Raw genomic sequence first — 24,313 nt, 5'->3', positions numbered from 1 at the left:
GGCCAATGCTGATGGTGTTGGTTTAAAACGGGCAAACTACGGGTTCACCGCGGGGCAACTCGAAGACTGATTTTACTCATAGGCTGACTTATCCAACCGTAGTCTGATAACGAGATACGCGCGGCTCCTATTGGGGTCTCGGCACGTCGGGAGGTCTTGCTTGATTTGTTTTACCTTAGTCCAATGTCTTGTGCACTGGAATTGTTTTTTATACCTGACGCTGACGAACACCAAGCAAGTATATGTGTAGTGAAAGATTGGAATTTCACACTGTCCAGAGTCTAGACAATGTCTTATACCTGACTGACTACATCGCTTGTTAAATTGGAGGGAAAGATTGCAATTTATGGTGAGACTGATGGTTTGCAGGATGATGGCAGGTTATATATTTTTCTTGAACTTTGTGACCACTTAGATTTCATCTTGTCTTGATGTTTAAATTTCTTTTCGCTTTGGCGCTTTTGCTGGTGATGTAACTTCATTGAGTGTGTGTGCGGGAAAATATCTGGTGCTCCGGGAGCACCTAAGCTCAGGTGCTCCCGTACGAGCCCGCTCGTTGAATCTCAGATCCAAGGGCTCCCATGAGATAATGAACATTTTTGCAAAATGTCCTCAGGAAGTCCAAAAAATGCGCACAAGTACATCAGCTACGACAGGTCCTTAAATACCGTTGGATCTTGGATCCAACGGCCCGGAAGCCCGTATCATAGGAACACCGTTGTCCTGGTATCACAGGATACTCTCCCGTGTTTGTGTGGCAGCCTGGAGCAGAAGAAGAAGGTGATTCCCGAATGCCAAGTGGCTGACGCTAACGCTGACCAACGCCAACTGCCCCCCCCCCCCCCCCCCCCCCCCCCCCCCAAGAGCGCATCCACATGTATGTTTATACTTCCAACCAAACTCAATAACCTTATTGACGATCCGTCCTGCTGCCTCCCGCCAGTGTCGATGCGTGTAGAGAAGCTGGCGAGTTGATGTGTACCTTCGTTTACCTAATATAAGTGTAATCGAGAAGCTAGTGATTTCAGCCCAGCTCCACGCAAGTGCTCTACTCCCGTCGCATCTCCCCATGTTTCGGGCCCCTCGTCCCCCTTGTGTCTCCCCCGTGGCGACCAGGGGGAACCCTAGCCGACGTCATTTCGGCCCTCCTCCACCTCCACCTCTCCTCACCGTCGTCCGTAGCGCTGCCGGGAAAAGCTTGGGCGGCTGGGCGGCGGCGGGGCGTCTCTCCCCCTTGTTCGTCACGGTTGGCGCGGGGAAGCCCTATCAGGCGGGGCGCCTAGCTAGCATGGGGTCGGGCGGCGCGGCGGGCGGGTTTTTTGGCGACGTCGTGCGCGGTGCGGCTGTGGCTGCCTGCTCGCGGCGTGGTGGGGAAGATCAGTGGTCGCGGGTGCTGTCGGGTTCAAATCGGATCCTATTCTGGGTCTTGTGCTTGAACGCCGCCGGCCGTCGCTGACTACCCCGGGTCGTTAGATTCGGCGCCTCGAGATCTACGATGGATGCTTCTTGATCCTCCTTCATGGTGGGTTTAGTCCCATGGCTCTCACATCTATGCAGGTTTTGGTTCATGGTCTGTCGCCGAATCCGGAGCCGACAGAGGTTTGGTGGTATAGGATGGGGACCGGAGGAAATTTTGATCGGTTGCCACCGAGGACCCGGCTGCTGACGGCAACCGAGGTATTGCTCTCCTCCTCTCCTTGCTTTCTTCCCTTGCGTCCAGGTAGTTGCTTTATGTGCAATCTTCTTGCTGTTGTGAAAGAGCATAACTAATCTGAAGGCATTCAAGGTTGAAATATGTACACTTGTTATCACCAAGTTAGAAGATTTTGCATCCAGCAGGACATTGCAACAATCATCATGAAAGGCGTCGTCGAAGAAAATGGGATGTTCCACAATGGCCTTGTATTGCGGGCCGACGTCTGAAGTCGCACAGGCCTACAACGTCTGGACATGACACCTTTCATGACGCTATGGTGTATACTCCCAGATATGGTAGGATGGAAATTCTAGTGATTGACGATGACAATGATGATGTGTCGGTTGAACATGTACTTTATGTAATCGACAAAACTTTGAATTTCTATATGACAAAACTTTCAAGTTTAAACGGTCCTCCTCAACCGGCGTAGCGCTCTAATTAATTAGTTTGGGTGCAATGAATATTGTTAATTGTGTTTACTATTTGTTGCTTCTATTTACTAACACTTTCTCTTGGTGTTGCTCAAGTATATTATGTTGCATATTCTCTTTGAATTCGCCTGATGATGATGCATCTCTGAGAGAGACATAGACCATCGATGGCGAAGAAGTGCTATGCCCTGTACATAGGGAGGGTTCCAGTAGTGTACGACGAGTGGCCAGAGTGTCAGGCCCAAGCGTAACGCTTCCCGGGCGGCAGCTAGAAAGGATTTTGAAAAAGGAAGCGGAGTGGAAGCTAGTTACTTGAGGTGCACACTAGCGCGCGAGAGAAGGGGAAACACGCCGAGTCGGCTACCGCATGTGTGCAAGAGTCCATCGAGCATTGCCTCGCTGACGCCATGGACTCATGGAGGTTGGCCTCTCCCTTCTATCCCATGCATCTATGCCTCTCAAGTTTTTGGATGAGCCATGCCGTACTGATGTCTACCGTATTAATCGTGTTCATAGTCATGTTATTCATAACCAGACGCCCTTAGAACACATTGTTGGCACTAGAATCAACAACTCATTTCTTAGAATTTTCAGTTGTGCAGTTTTGCCCAACTTGCGACCATTCAACAACACAAACTTGAGTTTCGATTCGAATAGTGTTTCTTTCTTATAAGCGTGAGTTACTATGCATAGCACTAGAATGACATAATCTATTCACAGAATGCATCATAGAAGTTAATTTGAAGAATACACAATTGATGGAATGAACATGATCTTAGATACACCAGACGAATTACACAGTGAGTATGAACAAATTGAATTGTAAAATTAAATCAGTGATACAAGCAACACAAAATTACACAACTTGCATTTTACGCAGCATAATTACCACAAATCCATCACTTGGCAGACATTTCTCACTAGAATTGCAATTTGCTAGCAAATGATTGCCCAAAGTTCCATCCCTTTGGCACAACATCATTGAACACAAGTGTGTGTCCATCACTGTTGGTTAGTCTGAAGGAGAGCATCTTGCCGGTGAGGTTCGCAAGCGAGTGCCAGTTAGCACCCCAATTGCGTGCCATAGGCATCCACTCGTCGGAATCAGAGGTCTTGACATCCATGGACTTGATCGAGCCAGCTGCAGCAACATTGCTCACAAGCACAAGATTGAAGTACTCGTGACCATTGATTACGAACCTCACGCCACCCCGCTTCATGCACGGAACTCTGCATGTGTATGGCAGTTATGTGGCTATGATGACTCTGAACTAACTTTTGAACTTGTAAGAAGCATATATACCTCTGGTACATGATGGGGATGATGCCACCTTTATAAACACCAATCTTCTCCCAGGCCGGCTGGGCCATGTCGAAATGCGGCCGCGGTGGGTTGCACCAGCCGCCGTTGTCATTGGGGAGGGCATCGTTGGGCGGGCAGAAGTTTGTGGCCGTGACGGTGACCGTCACACCAGGCTTGCAAAACAAGGGATCCGCGCGCTTTCGGTCGCATGCGATCTTGTAGCACTGCCCGCATGCGGCGCCGTCATTGAACAACACGGTGCTCAGAGCCGCCGTGCGTGTCCCGTACCCTTCAGAGAAGAGGTTACCATACCCGCATGCGCCACCTGCAATATGCAATATATAGAACCCATCGCAAGTGTTAATACACAGAAGAACAAGATCGACCGGGCATGCACGCAGTAGATAGATGTACAGGCGTGAGTTGAATGATTAGTTGATTACCCATTGTGTCAGAGGCGTCAGCGCCGCCGTAGAACGTTGCATGCGCCTTCTGCCAGACGAAGGGTTGCGGGGATGGCGTGGTCGGGTTGTCCGCGGCCACAGAGAGCACACAGCCGATCGCCGCCAGCAGCATGCCTGCAACAAATCGAGCTGGAGCCATATCGGCCGCTAGCTCTTGAAGTTTGATGAACTTGTGGCCTAAATTAATGGAAGCGTTTGTTCAGTGTGTCTATATTGATCTGTTGCTGACGGTTGTGAGCTGCTGTGGTGATCTGACGATCGTTTGTTTATATAGTCTTCACTGCGGTCAATTCGTACGTACGTCGCTAGAGGATTAAGCAAGGCCACCCTGATTGGTTCAATGAAGCACCTAGCGTGCAAAAGTGCCTGGCCGTGCAGCCAAGCCATGGCTTGTGTGGCAATCAAGAGATATATGTATAGTATGCATGTAGGCGCAGACCCGTCCCTTGAATCGTACGACAAGTGTTCATGTCCTGCATCTGGTCCTCAACGTCGGCGTGTGATAATTAGGTCGTGAAGAAACCTTGAGTTGTCAGTAAGGCACATCGACAGATGCTTTCAATCCGTATCCGTCCATTCTTATGCACGGTCGTGAAGAAATCTTCGTCGGTTTGGTCTTGCGAAGTAACTTGACGTTGCTTTGGTGCCGGTGGATCATTCTGTGGACGTTAAACCAGGCTAATCCTATATTTTGCAAGTTGCTGGGTGGATCATTCTGTGGACATTAAACCAGGCTAATCCTATATTATGCAAGTTGCCCAAACGTGTAGGGGGCACGTTTCCGGTTAGCAATTATCTGTTTCACCATACCTTTTCATGTTTGTTGTTTCTCCCTTTTCAATTTTTGTTATGGTTTCCCCATTCGAGTTTGGTTTCTGTTTCTAAGGAGCAACTAACCAAAGGTCATCCTTTGGGGCTCCCCTAAGAATCAATTTTTTTTGGCCTTAGAGCGCGTCAAATAATGCATCCGGACGCCATCACGTATCATGTGCTGGGTGCCCCCTCTGAGTTTTTTGCATGCGTTTTTGGATTTTAGATGGGGGTTTTTGGCATTTCAGTTTTTGCCTGGTTCTCCTTGGTTTTGGAGAAAAATTTGTTTCATTTTTGACAAAACATAGCCATGCTTCTTTAAAAAAAGAGCTCCTTATCGGTGTACTGAACAATGCGTGTTCATACCCCTGACTACGCACCGGCAAGATGCAGCTTCTGTGCCGGGAAGGACATGGCAGAAGGTAGATCTATCCCAAGATGCACAAGTCATGGTAAATAATACTGTAAAGAAGATCTCCGGGCAGAGAAGATCATCTCAAGATCAAGACCCAGGCTGCCAGGAAGCTACCTTTCCTGGCATTGTGTTTCTCCACGTCGCTAGCAAGCTCAAGGCCGGCAAGCCCAAGATCCCTCCACTGCTTCGCCGCACCTGCTTCTCAGGAGTCTACCAACAGGTGGCAGGCGCGTAGGCGGTTAGGTAGAGGCTGTTGGGGCACGTGTCGATCCATCTTTTGGAAGAACAACTTTATTGACATCCATCTACAGGGTGTCGTAGTAACAAAAGGTAGGTACCATTATGTTTCTCGTGGAAGCACAAATTTGCTTCTGCAAGAAGCACAGCCAGTGTCTCCGGAAGAAGCACATGTTTACTTCCACGACAAGCACAACCAATGCTTCCGTCAGAAGCACAGTTTGTGCTTCCACGAGAATCACAATTGTGCTTCTTAAAGGGAAAAACACAACCTATGCGTGTACGAGAAACATAGTGCTTCCGCGAGGACCGTGGAAGAAAACAAGAAGATCGTGGAAAAAGAATTGAAGGACTTCTTTGAAGGGATGAAAGCAAAGAGACATCCACCTCCGGAGGAGAAGGTAGATCCGGTGAAAGCAAAGCCATTTATAATGCTTCATTATCAGTTTGATTGACATCTATTTCTCGTAAAGTGCTTGTGACATGAACAAGGGAATGATTACTATGGACACTACGTGTGCGAGTTCATCTACAACGCGACTTGCAAAGATAAGCTACGCCAGCTGGCGAAAGGGGGATGTGCTGCAAGGCGATTAAGTTGGGTAACGCCAGGGTTTTCCCAGTCACGACGTTGTAAAACGACGGCCAGTGAATTGTAATACGACTCACTATAGGGCGAATTCCTACCAGAAGATTGCACGAAAGCATTCAAGAGGAATTAGTGAGATTCTTTCTTGACCACGTCATCCATAAAGCCGGAGAATACCATGTGGAACTTGATTTCAGATGCTAGGTGATTGTAAGAGATCTTATATATTGTACATGTATGTAGCCAGTAGCGTCCGATAGATAATACGAGAACTTGTTGTTCGACCAATTTCTCGGAGAAGGAGGGGTCGATCACTTCTCTCGGTATGCATGACGAACTTCTGTACTTAATGGTTTCCTTCATTTTCTTACTAGCTAGCGTGTCAAGGACCTCTCTATACATACAGTATGTAGCGTCCACCAAGCACGGAGATAAGAGAGGACACTTCTCTTTATTAATTAATTAGCTACCTAACACAATATATGAAACACCTTAATTAACCATACAAAAACCCCAAATCTACCCCCCTTTCAGAAAAAAGAACAAAAATCCTAACCCCTTAACAGCTGACGCGTGGATGCCTATTGGTCCCGGTTGGTGCCACCAACCAGAACTAAAGGGCCACCTGCCTGGGCTCGCATTACCGGCCACGTGGAGGCCCATCTGTCCCGGTTCGTGTAAGAACCGAGACTAAAGGCCTAGCCATTAGTAACGACCCTTTAGTCCCAGTTCCCTAACCGGGACAGATGGGCCTTATGAACCGGGACAAATGACTCTTTTTCTACTAGTGCACACTCCTCATGCTTAGGAGTGAGCACTTTCAAACCAAAACCGAATTGAACCGTTAACCGAAATATAGGCTTAATCGGTTTTTGGTTATTCAGTTCGGTTTAAAAAATAGACACAATTTGTTGTTCTTTTCAAAGTTGATTTTCAGTTGACAAAAACCGTACTGAAGTAACCGAATTGTGAGTCTGGTACTCTCATTTCTCTCCTGCGCAAGCACAACAGGCTAGCTGATTAGTCTAAGTCTCTAGCTAGCTAGTGTGCAATTGTACATAGATTCAAGCAAGCACAAGCACGATTTATAGGATCTCGATTGCATGCAAATACTAATTGGCAACTACATTTTTTTAGATGGATTGGTGGCTATGCCTGTACAGAGTTTAACAAAACGTTAGATGATACGCTGCTTTTGATGGTGCACACATATTTCGGTTTTGCGGTTAACCAAACAAACTGAACCAATAAATTTCGTTTAATAAGGTTCGGTGGCAATTTTTAGTGTGATTATTTCGGTTGTTATTTTACATAAACCAAATCTCTAGAAACCCTACTAAGCCAAATGAATTAACCATATAAACCAAACACCCACCCCTACTCATGCCAGGGTACCATGAACCGGTCCTTCTCGCCACCGCTGCTATTGCAACCCGCACGGGTTCGTCGGTGGCCTGCTTGCCCAGGCTACTGGAATCGCCGCACATGTCAACAACGTTGACCGCCACGGACACCAAGGAAGTGGAGATCATGGGGGTTGGCTTGAACAAGATGACCCCAGAAAGAGCTTGGTTTGAGGGGAAGCAAAAGCTCATGACGGAGCGAGATGCTTGATTATATTGTTTGTTTTTCATGAACTATGGGCACGCGTGAGACTCATGGGATTCTTTTGGCGCAATGTTGTATGCAGGCATGGCATATAATACTATGCAAAAGGTGCTATATTTTGCTAAATATATATGCTATGTTTGATGATAAGATGTCAAATATTGATTATTGGAAGAAGAAAAAATAGATGGGGCAGGCCAAATGGGCCGTCCTGTTGGGTGCTGCGACCCCGGGAGGGCAGCTATGTGGTCGGATGCCTCCGTTTCGCTAACCAAACAGACAAAATGCAAAAAAAAATCCGTCCGTTTGGATTGGCCCGTTGGAGTTGGCCTCACATCGCGTCCCAGAGGCCTCAACTACCTCCCCGGTCTGACCTGCGATGGTGGACAGCTTAGGCCCTGACCTGAACATCCCCTTGACTGCAGGGCATGCCCCCTAGCATGACGCTCATCGACATCCTCCAACAAGATGCAATGTTGCGCCAGTACACACACATCTGCACATCCATGGAGGCCATGGGGCAACACATTGAAACCCTCGAGCGTGAGCTCGCCAATCTCCATTGTCGCCTGTGCCGCTCCGAGAAGGTCACAAAATTCGTCGCCATCACCAGGATTCCAGTGCCAATGAGGGTGGCCGAAGGTGCGGGGTGGTTGGGAGGGGGAGTTTCTATTTTCTCGGTCACCAGGACGAGGGTGGCCTGTGGCATGGGTCTAACAACGGCAGACGCGAAGAGGAGGCGTCATACGGGCAGAGGAAATGATTTTTCTTCATGAAAACTTGTGGCGTCTTGTTAAAAATGAGAAAGTGGCCCAAATTTTTTAAGTTTAACTCCTCAGAATTTTAAGTAGTTAAAATACTTGGTTGGAATGATTAGGTGGATAGTGAATTTATTTCAGGATTTCGACAATACGCTTTCAGCGGGAGAAGATGCCCCCGTCGACTACGAGGCGTCTACGGTGACTTCGTAAAATCTTAAGATGATATGTCGGCCCAGTCTCTCGGAAGTGCTCATAGGGGTAGGGTGTGCATGTGTGCGTTCATAGGGATGAGTGTATGCACGTTTATATGAGCGCTTGCGTCTGTAATGTGTTAAAAAAAACTCGACTACGAGATCGGCTAGAGGTGATTAACTTCTCAAAATAAACATTTCTAAGGAATTAAACTTTTTTAAAGGATCAGTTAAGGTTGCCCTAAAAATCACCCCTTTCCACGGGTCCTCCACACATGGGAAATTTCGCCGCTCCCGCCCCTCAACACCCCCTCCCTCGGCGCGGCGCCGGCCGCCTCCGCCCTCCTCCCGCCGCTATCCCCTGCTTCACCGGACGCTGAAGCACCTCCGCCTGCCTCTGCTTTCCACCGCGCACGGGAGCCTGCCGTCTCCGCCAGCACCTGCCACCCCCGCGCACGGAAGCCAGAGCTCCCCCGCCGCCCGTTGCAGATCGCCTCCCCCTGACCTAGCACTCTGGCCACCGGATCCCATTCGCCTACCACCAGAGGCCTTCGGCGCCCAGTCGCCTATTTCTTGTCTGTTACAGCACTACTACTACTCCAGCAGAGTATTGTTCATCCAGCATGGCCTTGGCAGTTAGATCTCATCTGCTTTGGGCAGCACCGACACCCTGCAAAACAATCAAAATATCTGCCACCATACTCTGCTGCATTTAATTTCTATAGTTTTATAACAGTACACAAAAGATGCACTGAAGAAAATGTGCATTGCATCCCCTTCTTCTTGTATTGCACTAATTCAGTTCATAGGCGAAGGCCATGCCCAGTGTTGCTTAACTTAAGCAACAATGTGAACAGCGGACATGCCATTTATATGTTTGAAAAATATATGTGAATTTGAATTCTGGTGTTTGAAATTGTGAGACGATGACCTCGAGACGGCCATGGTGAGTGGTGACTAGGTCTTGTAGTCAGGGGCGGATGCAGGGCAAAAATTACCCGGTGTCCCATGTACAATAGAACAGGCATACCATATTAAATAAAAGTGTATATTAATGCATATGATTCTAGAACATTATATTTAAAATCGATGAACATTTTCATCATATATTGACCGCTCTTGCATTTTTACGAATAAGAATTACAATCTAGAAGAAACACGGCGCATTGGGGTCCATACTTCTTATGATTTGACCTTATATTTCATCCGCTGCTTCGGCCAATCGACACGATCTGGGGACGGCAGCTTCAAAGTGAGTAAGGCGACCTGAGTGCCGAGCCAACGATGGATTGATTTTATTTAGAGTGACATGGAGAGGCGTTTGACATTTTTTGTTGGTTTACATTTTTTTTTGTTGATAAATTGTTTGTTTTAGATGAGAGCCTTTTTTTAAGAATTAGTACATGAGAGCCTTTTTCTGAGAAATAATTAGATGAGAGCCTGGTCGATCGATTTAGCTCTTTTTTTAGAGGTGGTTGATCGATTTAGCTGCCGCCCTGGCTGCTGCATCGCGCCGCCCGTAGTTGTTGAATGGGCCGGCTTGTTGTACCGGTGTCCAGGTAATGAAACTACGGGGTGTCCCAGCCGTATATGGGCTATGTATGTAAAGGTTAAACATTTTTCTACCCGGTGTCCTGTGACACCCCTTGGCCTAACGTGGGTACGCCCCTGCTTGTAGTGGATAGGCCCCGAAGAGACCAGGTACCTCAGGTACGGCTGTATCCCTCTCGATGCGGGACATGCCTCCATCGCCGGAGTCACACTGCTACGCCATGCCAATGCAAACTTTTAACCGGAATAAATTTCTTCTTTTACTGCTTCTCTGTCGGATTACCTGCATATGCATTGTTGACCTGTTAAGGATAATCTGCTCAAGTACTATTTTCTCTGAAAACAAGAAAAACCAACAAATGTGTTAAATTGTAGTCCTGAACCCATTGGTTTATTTGGCTGTTTGTAAATGTTTACTTGTTCTGCTACTTTTCCTTTGCTACTCTGCCCAAAATAATTGCCTTTCTAGCTTGCTCCCTTTGTTATTCTGCCCAAAATAACTGCCTTTCTAGCTTGTTTCCTTTGCTGTTCTGCCCAAATAAATGTTTACGAAACATAGAAATTATGTAGTTTCATAATTACAAAAGATGCACTGATGAAACTATGCATTGCATTCCTTCTTCTTATTGTACTAATTCAGTTCATAGGGGAAGGCGATGCCCGGTGTTGCTTAACTTAAGCAACAATGTGAACAGCGGATATGCCATTTCTATGTTCGAAAAAATACATTTGAATTTGAATTCTGATGTTTGAAGTTGTGAAACGACTACCTCGAGGCTGGCCATGGTGACTAGGTCTTGTAGTTGATAGGCCCCGAGGCAACCAGGTAGTTCAGGTACGGCTGTATCCCTCTCGATGAGGGACATGCCTCCATCGCCAGAGTCACACTGCTATGCTATGCCAACGGAAACTTTTAACCGGAATAAATTTCTTCTTTTACTGCTTCTCTGTCAGATTACTTGCATATGCATTGTTGACCTGTTAGGGAAAATCAGCTCAAGTACTATTTTCTCTGAAAACAGGAAAAACCAACAAATGTGTTAAATTGTAGTCCTGAACCCTTTGGTTTATTAGTCTGTTTGTAAATGTTTACTTGTTCTGCTGCTTTTCCTTTGCTATTCTGCCCAAAATAATTTGCCTTTCTAGCTTAACGCCTATCACTTTGTCAGTTGCATGACTTTTATCTATGTATCTTGTGAACAGGCAAACGTTTCGTATCTTGGTTGAGTTCGCAAGCTAGTGAGGGTACCTTGGAATGTTGTTGGCGATGGATGGTAGTAATACTAATGCTAGCAATAGAAAAGTTGAAGCGAAGCGAGAGGGAGAGAGCAGCACAAAGAAGCTGAAGGTCACCATGGGGGTGGAGACCCTTGACTGCCCCATCTGCTATGAGCCCCTCAGGCCTCCGATATTCCAGGTAAATTCACCATAGCTATGAATGTACATGTTGACTTGTCTTTAAACTTGAACTTCTATTTCACTTACGATACTGCTCAAGATAAAAGAAGAGCTTTGATAAATCAATCATTGGATGGGTGCTACTTGACAAAATGTGTTTGTTATGTTACATGATAGCTATGGTAACTGACATAGAAATGTGTGGTACTAACCTATCATGTTGTCGTGTAGTGTTTCAGTTCTTTCTTCCTGGCAAGATTTGTTCTGACGAGGATCCTTTCTTTTCCACAGTGCTCCGGTGGGGCATTTTATATGCTCGCCTTGCTGTGTGAAGCTGGACAAGAAATGTCCGGTGTGCTCTATCAAAACTTCCTTCAAGCGCTGCTTTGGGATGGAACATGTCGTCCAAGAAGCCAAAGTTGCTTGCTCCAATGACAAGTATGGATGTGCGGAGGTGGTCACCTACTACAAGAAAGAAGAACACAAGAAGGCGTGCCGGTATGTCCCATGCTTCTGCCCACAGTCTGGTTGTGGCTTCGCTGGATCAACAAAGGTGCTCCTGGACCATTTCATTACCCAACACAAGTGTTCGTCAACAACTCTCCCAGACTCCCGCACGGTGTCTCTTCGCCTACAACCAGGCTTACATGTTCTGCGATGCACCGGCTACTTTTTCTTGCTCAGCATGGCATCAGAGCCTTTTGGACATGCCATCTCAGTCCTCTGCGTCCAACCTCCAATAGTTATGGAACCCAAGTTCAAATGTAATATGGAATACGACTGCTTAACCACCAGCTCTTGTGAAAGTACAAATTGCCTCATAAGAAGCTCTTCTCTCTCTGATGGACTGCCCGCAGTGTACGATTTAATAATTCCCAAGGGAAAGATTTCTGATGATGGAAACGGTATCATGCTCAGAGCCACCATTCTCAGCAGATCCTGTCTTCAAGGGAAGGGCCTCATGACTGCTGATCTTCAAGGAACACCTTGTACTAAAAATTCTATTGCTGCTGCTGTTGCCACCTCTACTGCTGCTGCTGTTACCACCACTATTGCTGCTTCTGTTGCCCCCGCTATTGCTGCTGCTGCTGTTGCCACCTCTCCTGCTGCTTCTGTTGCCCCAGCTACTGCTGCTCCTGTTGCCCCTGCTAACGTTGCTGCTGCTGATACGTCTCGACGAGGAGGAAGAGGAGGAAGAGGAGAAGTAGGACGAGGACGAGGGCCATGGCAAGGACGGGGACGAGGATGGTGAGGAGGAAAGACCCTGTTCTGGATACTGTCGCCTTGTCGATTTTTGGCTGGTTTCACTGTTTTGGTTCCAGGATATACATGTCGAGTCTCAAGATATCAGACTTTCTGGTAAGATAGTTGTTTCAGTGAAGTTCCTTCTGTTTTGGTGTTTGAGTTCCTGCCACAGTGCCTCTAGCTGTTGCTGATGTAATAGGAAAATGCTGGGTTAGTGCTGCTGGATGGTATTTTGCTAGTTCATTTCTGAGTGGTGAACATTCTTGTAATAAATTTTGTTTGCATGGGTAGCAGCATGCAACTGCAGTTTGGTCATGAGAAGGCCTTTTTGCTTCCGAGGTTGCGGATATCAGCAGGGTAGCAATAAAAGTATCAGAGATCGTTATATTAGATGCGAATTACCTTAGCCAAACATGCGAAGAAAAGAAGTAATTCCCACCCTGAAATGTTTGATAATGTGTAATTCAAGTAGTAGTAGTTAATTGCTTAGTGGTTGCTCTTTGCTTCTTCGTCTTTTGAGTTGTTGAACTTGGAAAGTCTAAGTGGTATCTGGTTATGAGGTGATAACTTTGCTGAGTGGAAGATTCATGCAGCTTATTCTGCGAATTCTATCTCATGTATATCTATTTTCGAGCCTATTCTATATACTGGCAGAATGGCTGTGATACTATGAAAAGATAGCCAGTGTGCAAAATTGTGCTAAAAAACTGGTGTAGGAATCACACTGACCATGCACACATATCTATTATATAGTGTCCAGTTTTTAATTACAGCGTTGCTACACACACGACAACCCAGCAGCCGACTCATGGATTATCCCATGTGGCAGCTCCACCGAGTCCGTGCACGCAGGAGGCGATTGGTTTTTTTTTAGCTGATGCATAGAGAACGCATCTTTGCAGATCGTTCATGCTGTATCGTGTGTGAAGCAATTCCGGTGTTCAAGTTGCAAAATTACCCAGGTCTCCTCTAGTCCAATCTCTAGAGAGAAAATACTAATAAGCCGAGTTCAGTGAAGGCAGTTTTAACCTGGGCTACTAAGCTAAGTGTGGCACACGACTTAATATGTTCGGCTTACATCATACCGGTATTTCAGGATAAGCTGAGAACCTGCGTCCATGCATGGCTTAAAAGTAGGTCGTGCCCTGCTCGGCTTTATTTCCCACCCGAAGCAACCGCGTGCCCATCTATAAGATGAGTGTGTTAGTACACGAGCACGGCTTATATCTAACCCTTATACAATCACAGAGAGTCAATCATCCAATCCAACGCCATTGCTGGTGATGCAGAGATTAATGGCAGCCGGTCCATATAAGCTGCCGGTAGGGTGTGCATCAAACCGCATCCATGGAAGGCGGCGGAGGAGAAGAAGCCGGCGATGGCCAGCAAGTCAAGGCCGTCGCGACGGCTGGCGGCGGAACACGCGACCGCGGCGGATCTGGATCTGGAGGCCCTCGCCGTGCTCTGGCAGCCAGGTTCCGTCCCCGTCCGCCCTCGAAGACCAATCGGGTTCGGCGGAGCGGCGTCGGAGCAAAAATTTTCAGGTACCTAGAGCTGGTAGATGGAGCAGGGGTTGGCGGTGAAGCCGGTGTCGGGCACGTAGGCACTGTACCCTGCGGTGGAGCGGCTCATGCGGCTAGGCAGGACGGCCCGGCGGCAAGTGCTGGGCAAAACGGCGCACCGGCAGATGCCGGGCAAGCTGGTCTTGGGGCTGACCAGGACGTCGTGGAGAAGACAAGCAATTCTACTAATCCGTGAGTACCAGTAGCTCTGTAAGTTTGCGATGCAAGCTGTACTCCGTGAATGAATAATCAAGTCTTGGTCTCTAACGTTGAGGCTTGCATGATCCGTTGCAATACAACGGTTATCTTGTCAATTAGTCCAGCTTTAGTCTGGCCAGATGCAAATCAGTTTAATCTTGTCAAGTATGAAAAGTAGTTGGCTGGATGCAATCTAAGTGTGGCTGCATATCATTGCAATCTTATCAAGTAGGTTGGCTGATGCAATCTTCGATTCGTACTATGGTTGGTAGATGACAGTGTCGTTACAATTTTCGGTTGCATAATTTGTATGATGTTGACGAACGAACAATAAGTCCCGGTCTTTGAAGTTACAGATGCTAGATGTTGGATATGAAAAGATCAATTTTGTGCATACTAAATAAACAGTTGGATAAATAATTTTAACCCAAAGTCCATCTTCTTCTTGTACAGCTTGCTCATCCAAGGCAGCTTCATCTTCTTCCTGTACAGGTTGCCAATTGAGATCACGCAACCTGCCATCTTCTTCCTCTCGCTCATCTGGTGCTGCTAAGTTCAAGTCGATGGCCATGGCTAGTGTGTGTGTGGTCTACTATTTGGTCCATGTAAGCTGGCTTTGTAGCTGGGATTAGACCATTGGTCTCCCTTCTAATTTTTGTGGCGCCAAGTACCTTTGTTGTTTTACTAGTACTATAGCCGTTGGAGGGAACAGTGAAAGTTGGAGTACACTTGCTGGCAGGAAGCCATTTCTAGTATTTGGATTCCTTTTTGCTTGTTTACATTAACTGCACACTATAATCAAAGCAACACAGCCGCTGCCAGCTACTTAAATGAGGAGAGTAAGGGGTTTTATGCAAAAATGCTTAATTTGTCTCCAAAGTGCCAGATGCACACTCTTTGGCGGACGGAGGGAGTAGGTTACATGTAAGCCGAGGTGCCCTCTCGTCTTCTACATGCACTGGCAATTCTGTTTAGTCAGGAACTAACACGTGTCTAGTAAGCCGAGAGGTATGCTTGGTTTAAATGTGTAAACCGAGTTCGATACTGCCTTATATCCCATAATTGTTTTTCTATTGGGACAACCCTGCAATTCATACATCACATATACATATCCAATAGTAAATGTCCAGCAAGCAATATAAGCAACATGTACATATAGCACCGCTTAGGACTTAGCAATATATAACAAGTTCACAACTAAACGCATGAGTCACAACCAACCACGAGTTCCAATTTCATGATAAACAACCATACAGGTCCATATACTAGCAAATGTTCACAAGCAAGCATGAGTTCCAAGTTCAGAAATAAGAATAAGTAAGAGACGAAGTTCATAAACAACAAGCACCACACACTCTTGGAGTAGAAAATGGTCTCCGTGGACATGAGCTCTAGATATACCTCCTCATATTGTTCATATTTGCCGGAGCATCTACAAAGAATCACAACAAAGAATTTCATCAGATCATGTTGTTGGTCATGTCTTATAGAGAAGAAGTAATATTCGCCCAGATGTACTAACCGTGGAAATGATAACATCAACACCACAATGACGACAAATTGGATGAAGATTATCAAGTTTTTAACCCACCAAACCCGATCTGACCAGCACCCTTGCCTACTCCAACATTACTCTTTGCTCTGAGCATGGTCTTGGAGTAAGCATCATCTCCCTCCTGCCTAGTCTTAAACCCTTGAAATGAGATGTTCGGACACCTGTTCTTAACATGTCTGTCACGAATCATACAGTCTTGTGCACCTCCCAATGTACACTATACATCACTTCACCAGGACGGAAGGACAAGATTTGATAAGCAGGAGAAGCAACACAAAGGGTAGAAGAACACATGGAACATAAGCAACGTACGCATCAATGATTCATATACCCATAAGCATCACAAGGTCTACTCAAGTTCAACTCTAATTCAACATAGTAGCTACATTCACTACATCCACATCAAACTGTCTAGCCAGGCTACTCCAAGAATGGAGATCCACTCACACTGGCAGTCAGTTAAGCCGATGATCCTGGAGTCAGACTAGGTGGGCATCTCCCCAGTGGATAATCGGCGAACTTGACGGGATCGGATCATTGCTAACCTTAGAAGGCGCTTCTTTCTTGTCGAGCTTGTCGAAAAACTTTTGCTGCTCGGCATAGAGGCAAACCAGAATCTGGCAAATTCCCTCGGTCTTCCGCTCGTCCTTGAGGAACTCGTAGACTGCATGGTGCTCAACAAGGAGTTGTGGGTTTGCTTGAACTAGCATGGCCAAGTAGTCCTCACTGACATATGTTGGTCCATGACATGCGCCATGTGATCCGCCTCCTCGGCCAGGGAATCAACTCTAAAGTGAAGGGAAGCATCAAGCAATGCCATGTCCTCGTGGTCTATGCTAACACCTAAGAAGTCATTTACAAAAATTGTGTCCGAAGGAAATATAACATAGGTATCGAACAATAAAGCATAATTTTCTTCTGTTTGATTGTCATAAAAAAAAGGTCGCTCATCCTTGCCCTAAACTCCTAACCTAGAAGGCTCGCTTGTTCAGCATGTGGGTTTAATTTCAGTCCGCCGAGGCTCCCTTGAATAACTCTCATCTCTCAAGCGGTGTTATATATGGTGGGCGCTCCCTCTTTAGCATTTCGACTATCGATGATGGTCGTTACTCCCCCCTTCTTGCATTACCAAAGTCTCAAACAATGAGACGAGGAGCAGTGACTCCCCCTATGACAACAGTCGGCATCCTTCATCTTAGAATATCTCCCATCTCTCTAGTTGTTGTATATATGATGGACATTGATCACTCATTGTTATTAGCCACCGTGGGTGATGGTTGTGCTTCCACTTCCTCCCTGCTTTACCAAGGTCTCAGAGGAGGACAAGAACAAGGATAACTTCCAATGACAACAGGCATGATCCTTCCTCCTAGAACATCTCTTACAAAAGGAACACACATATCGAATAGTGATGTAGACCTATGGCCCCTAAACCCCTAACAAAGAAGGCTCGTCTTCGACAACTCTACACCATTTCACCCTAACCCTAAATTAAACCCCTTCGACGAGTCTTCTCCCCCTATCACTTGCCCCTAAACTCCTTCAACGAGTCTTCTGCCCCTATCCCTTATCCCTAAACCCCTTCGACGAGTCTCCCCCTATCCTTTGCCCCAAAACTACTTCAACGACCCATTGCATACAATTGCTAATTCATAAAAATACGTAAACACTAGGTTCAAAGATTGGAAGGGAGGCAATGGATTCTTAATCTCGGAGTGAGATTGGCCAGCGATTGAGTAGAGAAGGACATGGGCCATGGCTGCTCGAACGGTAACGAAGATTTGGGTCTCTCTTGCACAAACATTTGCGATGAATTTTTCGCCCATTCAAACAAGATGGGAAGAAATGGGCGGGGGTCTTAAGTCATGTACCAATCACAACCATTTTTATAAATTAATAAAATTTTAAATTTGAAAATATGTTAATATGCTATAATTCGTGAACATCTCTTGTAATATATGATTTTTTTAATATTCCTAAACATTTTAAAAAAAAATATGTAAACCTATTCGTTTTGAATCTTAGATTATTATATTTTTAAATCAATCAAAATAAATCCCATAATCGGTTAAAAACCAACTGGAAGAAGTTACAATAGTAATCTGGTGAATGAAAATTACTCAGGATGAAGCGCTCCAAGATGCACCGAATTAGGCTTGCCAGGGAGCGACCCATCTATACATTTGCTCGACCATATCAGCACCAGATAGGTGCTCCCGCGGGGATCGTATTTGGCGCGCTAGTCACTGGTTAGCGACCGCGCGCGCACCCCACGCTACCTACATTTGGGCCAACCCAACATAGCTCGTTTCCAGTTTGGGAAAGTTCTAGAACCGTCCCAAACCGGGTTATTTTCTTGCCTTTTCATTCGGTTTTTTCTCCTTTTTCATTTTCCTTTTTTCTTTTTTCCTTTTTCTTTCCTTTTTCATTTTCTTTATTCGTTTCTTTTTCTTTAATTTTTTAATTTCCCATTTTTTATATTTTGCGAAAAAACTTAATTTTTTTGAACATTTCCATAAATAGTGAAATTTTTTGGATATCATAAACATATTTTAAATCCATGGATTTTTTTTGAAATCATGAATATTTTTATTAAATTCGCAGCATTTTTTTAAAAAATTTAACATCTTATTGAAACCCATGAATATGTTTTACAGCAAAAAAATTTAATCAGTTAATATTTTTTGAGATTTTCAAACAATTTTTAAAATTGGAAAAATAAATTTGATCAGGAAACATTTTTGAACAAGTTTTGAAAAATTGTGAACATGTTCTGAACACACAATTGTTTTTCTGTTTTCGTGAATATTTTTATCAGATTGTGATCTTTTATGAAAGCGCGAGCATTTTTAAAAACTTGGTGAACATTTTTCTAATTCCCAGTTTTTTTGAAACTCATAAAGTTTACTAGAAGTATATGAACATTTTTTTGGAAAAGCACATTTTTTTATACGTGAACATTTTATGATTTCTTTAACATGTTTTTCAAAATTCACATTTTTGGAATTTTTGAACGTTTTCTTAATCCATAAGTATTTGAAATAAGATTAAAATAAAAAAGAAAAATAAAGAAAAAAACAGGGCGCGTCGAGCTCTGCAAATGGGCCAGTCCAAAGTGGCGCGCTGGCTTGTTCGCCTGCGCGCACAACCCTTAATAGTTGGACATATAGGTGAACAAATGTTTACAGCTCCTTATATGGGCCGCCCCAAAGTGGCACAATAATATAATCTTTGAAAAATATTTTAAATATTGATAAAACTAGTTTAGCAATTAAATCTTAAGATAAATAAAAAAATGTATGAAAAACCAATTATAAAGCCATAAAATATTAAACTGAGGAAAGACAATCACTCAGGACGAAGTGCTTCAGGATGCACTGAATTGGGCCAGCCCAGGGAGCGAGCGCTCTATGCGTTTGCTCGACCATTTGTGCTTCAAATAAGTGCTGTTGGGCAAACCTCCACACACACACCTTCCCCTATATGGGCCGTCCCAATCTGGCCAAATAACATTAATTTTTTACTTATAATATCTTTGAAAATGTATATTTTTAATATCGTTAGAAAAAACGAAATCACTAGTTAAGGGTTACCCTTTTCAAAGGTCATTCCCCACCTCTTTAGGTGCTGGCAAGTGGATGCATTGCATGTGCCACTTGTCACAACCTGAGAGTTCTTCTTTTTTGTTGATTCATTTATTCAAAATGTTTTATCTTTTTAATCATGCATTTATACCAAATCATTTCCAGCATTGCATATTACACGGAGATGGTTGAAACTAAATCGCATGTTAATAGATTTCAATGAATTTTTTTTCACGAAAACCCAAGAAACTAGAAGAAAAAAATTTGGAAATAGGAAGAAACGAATACCAAAAAAATCCAAACACAAAAACCAGAAAAAACTGGCAACCGAAAAAAAGAATGCCAAGAAAACTAAAAGAAAAAAGGGAGCCCAAAAGCACGGTTGTGGTTTTCACTTTTTTTCTAGAAGCACATGTGATTTTCTCTTTTCCCAGGGAACCACATGCTGTGGTTCTCACGGAAGCACTATATTTCTCGTACAAGCATAGGTTGTGCTTTTCCCTTTCAAGAAGCACAGTTGTGCTTGCTTTTGATGGAAGCATTAGTTGTGCTTCCCGTGAAAGCAAATATGTGTTTCTTGCGGAGACACCAGGGGCGGAGGCACGTTGTCTCTTCCGGTGTCATTGGCACCGGGTAAAACTCGTATTCACCTTATGCATGGTACAGATTTTTGGGCTGGACACCGGTAACTTTTTGACCTGGACACCGGCCAGCCCACCGATACACGAACGCAAACCAGGCATAGCAGCCCATCTAGGTAAATGCCCACTCCAGATCGATTGATTAATCGATCCCTGTACGTGCGCCTGTTGAGAAAAAGCTATCAATCTAATTAATTAATCCCCAATACGTCTATGCGTGCGCCTATTCTGTTGCTCATCCGTTCGGCTTCTCCGTCCTCGGCCCTTCTCCGCCGCCGCGCTGCCAGTCGCGCGGCCAGTCGCTGGTTCGTCTTGGTTGTCCATTGAAACGTTCAAGCATCGCTAGCCGGCTGCCTCTACATCGCCCACCGAGAGATTGTTGGAAATTCCAGGTACCTCTCAACTCTGCACTTGGTAATTGCCGATCTCTCTCAAATCTGAAATCTCAACTGTGTGTAGGAATTTTAATTTCTCAAATTTCTCTTTTTTAATTGTATGGCTAGGGTTTTAAAATTTAAAGGTATTATAATTGAGAACAACTCGCTGCGATTCACATCTAACCATGGGAGGATTATTTCAGCAAGAACGGCAAATCACAATGTTGAGTAAGTTTAACTCCCTAATCGTATTGTTCAATCAATATGTTCTGTTTATTTCTGACCAAAAAAATATGTTTTGTTTATTGTTTCTATTCTTGCATATGCAAACACAAATAATGTAACTCATACATTTTTGTTAACACAATAATAATTATTAACATGAGAATTTATGGAAATGTTTCTTAAAAAAATAATGTCCTCAGCACAAGATGATATAGCTTGCCCATCACATGAACCAGTTCATTTTTGTAAGAAATCTCACTGCCATATAATTTGTGTTGTTGGGTGTGTTATTCTTCGTTCCTGAATATAAGGTGTATTGATTTCCGTGCAAGCCAACCATTTAAATGATTGACCAAAATTATAAAATAAAATAACAACATCTACAAAACCTAATAGATAAAATACGAAACTATCTTCTTGAAGGATCAAATGATATGAATTTCGTAATGTGGATATTGATATATTTTTCTAAAAACTCATATATAAAGGAATGGAGTGCATACTATTGTTTGGTATCTATCCTTGTATACATGTGGACACCGGGACATTTTGTTCTGGATCCGCCCCTGGGAGACACAGGTAAAAAAAACTCGGAAAGAGTGCCCAACACGCGATAAATTACTGCGACTGGACGCACCACTTCACGTGCTCTGAGGACAAAAAAAAAAGATCCTTGCGGGAGCCCCAAAGCATAAGCGTTGGTTTGTTGCTCCCTAGGAATAGAAACAAAACTCCAAGAAGGAAACCAGAAGAAAAAGTGGAAAGTGAGAAACAAACAAACACGAAAAGATATGGTGAAACCGATAAATTGCTAACGGAAAACGTTGCCCACGTACACGTTTGGGCAACTTGAGGATTAGCCTGGTTTAACGGCCAAAGAATGATCGCATGATCAAGCCGACGAACATTACTTCATGACCATGCATGAAAATGGACGGATTGAAAGCATCTATCGATGTGCCTTACTGACAACTCAAGATTTCTTCACGACCTAATCATCACACCCTATGTGCGCCGCCGACGTTGAGGACCAGATGCAGGACATGAACACTCGTCGTACGATTCAAGGGACGGGTCTGCGCCTACGTGCATACTATACATATATCTCTTGATTGGCATGCAAGCATTGGCTCCGCTGCACGGCCAGGCACCTTTGCACGCTACATGCTTCATTCATCCAATCAGGGTGGCCTTGCTGAATCCTCTAGCGACGTACGCACAAATCGACCGCATGGGAGGACTATATATACACAAACGATCGTCAGATCACTCACAACCGTCAGCAATAAATCACACACGAGCAAACGCATCCATAGATACTTCAAGCCAGACGCAGCTAGCGGCAGATATGGCTCTAGCTCGAGTTGCTGCAGGGGTGCTGCTGGCGGCGATCGGCTGTGTGCTCTCTGTGGCCGCGGACAATCCGAGCACGACATCCCCGCAACCCTTCGTCTGGCAGAAGGCGCATGCGACGTTCTACGGCGGTGCTGACGCCTCCGATACAATGGGTAATCAACTAATCATTCAACTCACTGTTGGATATATGAGCAATTTACCAAATGATTTTATTAACAGAAATACTAGATAAAGCATGACTAATATAGAAGAGATAAAACAAGTCATGCGCTCTGACAGAGAGAAGGTAAATAGCCTCTGCATATATGAAGTAGAACCTAACATGTGTAGGACAAGGATTAGAACAAGGAACTGTGGCAGAACCTTTAACAAGAGCGCGCGTGGATATCCCTCTTGTTCTCATGCTCGTACAAGTGGGGAGAGAACCTCCCTTATAAGGAGGTCCAACTCCCACTCAACTAGCAATGTGGGACTAAATTTTTGTTTCACCTCTTGCCTTGCACAAATGGGTTGTGTGAACCTCTAGAATTTATTAGCAATTTCTGAAACTACTATTGGGCTAGGCCCAAAATAGACAAAATTCCAGCACTCACGCCTCTACATCAATCTAGTGCGTGCATGCCCGGTTCATCTTGTTCTTCTCTGCACTAACACTTGCGATGTGTTCTATGTATTGCAGGGGGCGCGTGCGGGTACGGCAACCTCTTCTCTGAAGGCTACGGGACGCGCACGGCGGCTCTGAGCACTGTGTTGTTCAATGACGGCGCCGCGTGCGGGCAGTGCTACAAGATCGCATGCGACCGGAAGCGAGCGGACCCGTTGTTTTGCAAGCCCGGCGTGACGGTGACTGTCACTGCCACGAACTTTTGCCCACCCAACGACGCCCTCCCCAATGACAACGGAGGCTGGTGCAACCCGCCACGGCCACACTTCGACATGGCCCAGCCGGCATGGGAGAAGATCGGTGTTTATAGAGGTGGCATCATCCCCGTCATGTACCAGAGGTATACATGCGCCTCTTATAAGTTTAAAATTTAGTCCAAAGTCATCGTAGCAACATATAACTTTAACTTTTCTCCATGCCACTGCCATACACATGCAGAGTTCCATGTGTTAAGCGGGGTGGCGTCAGGTTCAGAATCAATGGTCATGATTACTTCAATCTTGTGCTTGTGAGCAACGTTGGTGCAGCAGGCTCGATCAAGTCCATGGATATCAAGAGCTCTGATTCCAACGACTGGATGCCCATGGCACGCAATTGGGGCGCTAACTGGCACTCGCTGGCAAACCTCACCGGCAAGATGCTCTCCTTTAGACTAACCAACACTGATGGACACACGCTTGTGTTCAACAACGTTGTGCCGAAGGGATGGAACTTTGGGCAATCATTTGCTAGCAAGTTGCAATTCTAGTGAGCAATGTCTGCCGACCAATTAACTTACCAGGGCAAGTGACCGATTTGTGATCATTACACTGCATTGCGATGAAATGCAAGTTATGGTGGTTAATGTGTATGCTACTTATAGCACTGGTCTAATGTTACCATTCAATTTGTTCATACTCATTTGTGTAATTGGTAAGCTGTATATAGATCCAATTAAATTTATTGATTTCATATTCTTCAAAATCAATCATGTGATGCATTCTGTAAACACATTATGTCATTGTCTTGCTGTCTACATAGTGGTACGCCATTTGCATAGGAGAACATAAAATAATCCATGTATAAACCAGAAATTATGTACTGCTACATGACATATACAGTTATTTTGTCCAGACATGCAAACAAGAGCTGAGGAAAAAATAAAATAATCGCTTGTCTTTGACTGTTAATTAGTATGGTTTGAATAATGCAAATTGTTGATGCAAAACTTTATCCTTCAAGTCCTTTCTGGACCTATTTTATAAGTTGAAGCTTTATAGAAGACCTTGTAACAATAAGTATTTCTTTTTGTAATTCTAGCTCACCCCTCCACCTCAATTCAAAGGTAATTATCAGTTCTTATTACCGACCGATAGGTCTACAAGGTGGCTGCTACTATACTAACCTGATAGACCAGCCGACTCAACGCCCAAAGAAGTGAACGGGTGTCAAGAGCTCTGATTCCTGGGC

The 24,313-nt window shown here is 44.8% G+C and overlaps 2 protein-coding genes across 2 annotated transcripts; one reads left to right on the top strand and one right to left on the bottom strand.

The window, feature by feature from the left end:
- Nucleotides 1-2,836: 2,836 nt before the first annotated feature.
- Nucleotides 2,837-4,121, bottom strand: LOC125547657 (expansin-A24-like). The gene is made up of 3 exons (XM_048711467.1): nucleotides 3,877-4,121; nucleotides 3,434-3,758; nucleotides 2,837-3,360 (listed from the first exon to the last, which is right to left on the bottom strand). Exons 1-3 carry the CDS (start codon nucleotides 4,034-4,036, stop codon nucleotides 3,051-3,053), a joined length of 795 nt encoding a protein of 264 aa, XP_048567424.1. The 5' UTR covers nucleotides 4,037-4,121; the 3' UTR covers nucleotides 2,837-3,050.
- An 18,013-nt stretch (nucleotides 4,122-22,134) lies between these two features.
- Nucleotides 22,135-23,924, top strand: LOC125547656 (expansin-A24-like). Its single transcript, XM_048711466.1, has 3 exons — nucleotides 22,135-22,352; nucleotides 22,880-23,204; nucleotides 23,303-23,924. Exons 1-3 carry the CDS (start codon nucleotides 22,193-22,195, stop codon nucleotides 23,610-23,612), a joined length of 795 nt encoding a protein of 264 aa, XP_048567423.1. The 5' UTR covers nucleotides 22,135-22,192; the 3' UTR covers nucleotides 23,613-23,924.
- The last annotated feature ends 389 nt before the right edge of the window (nucleotides 23,925-24,313 follow it).

The sequence above is a fragment of the Triticum urartu genome, chromosome 3, assembly GCF_003073215.2.
Source record: "Triticum urartu cultivar G1812 chromosome 3, Tu2.1, whole genome shotgun sequence".
Lineage (NCBI taxonomy): Eukaryota > Viridiplantae > Streptophyta > Magnoliopsida > Poales > Poaceae > Triticum > Triticum urartu.
This window is presented reverse-complemented; position numbering and strand designations above follow the sequence as displayed.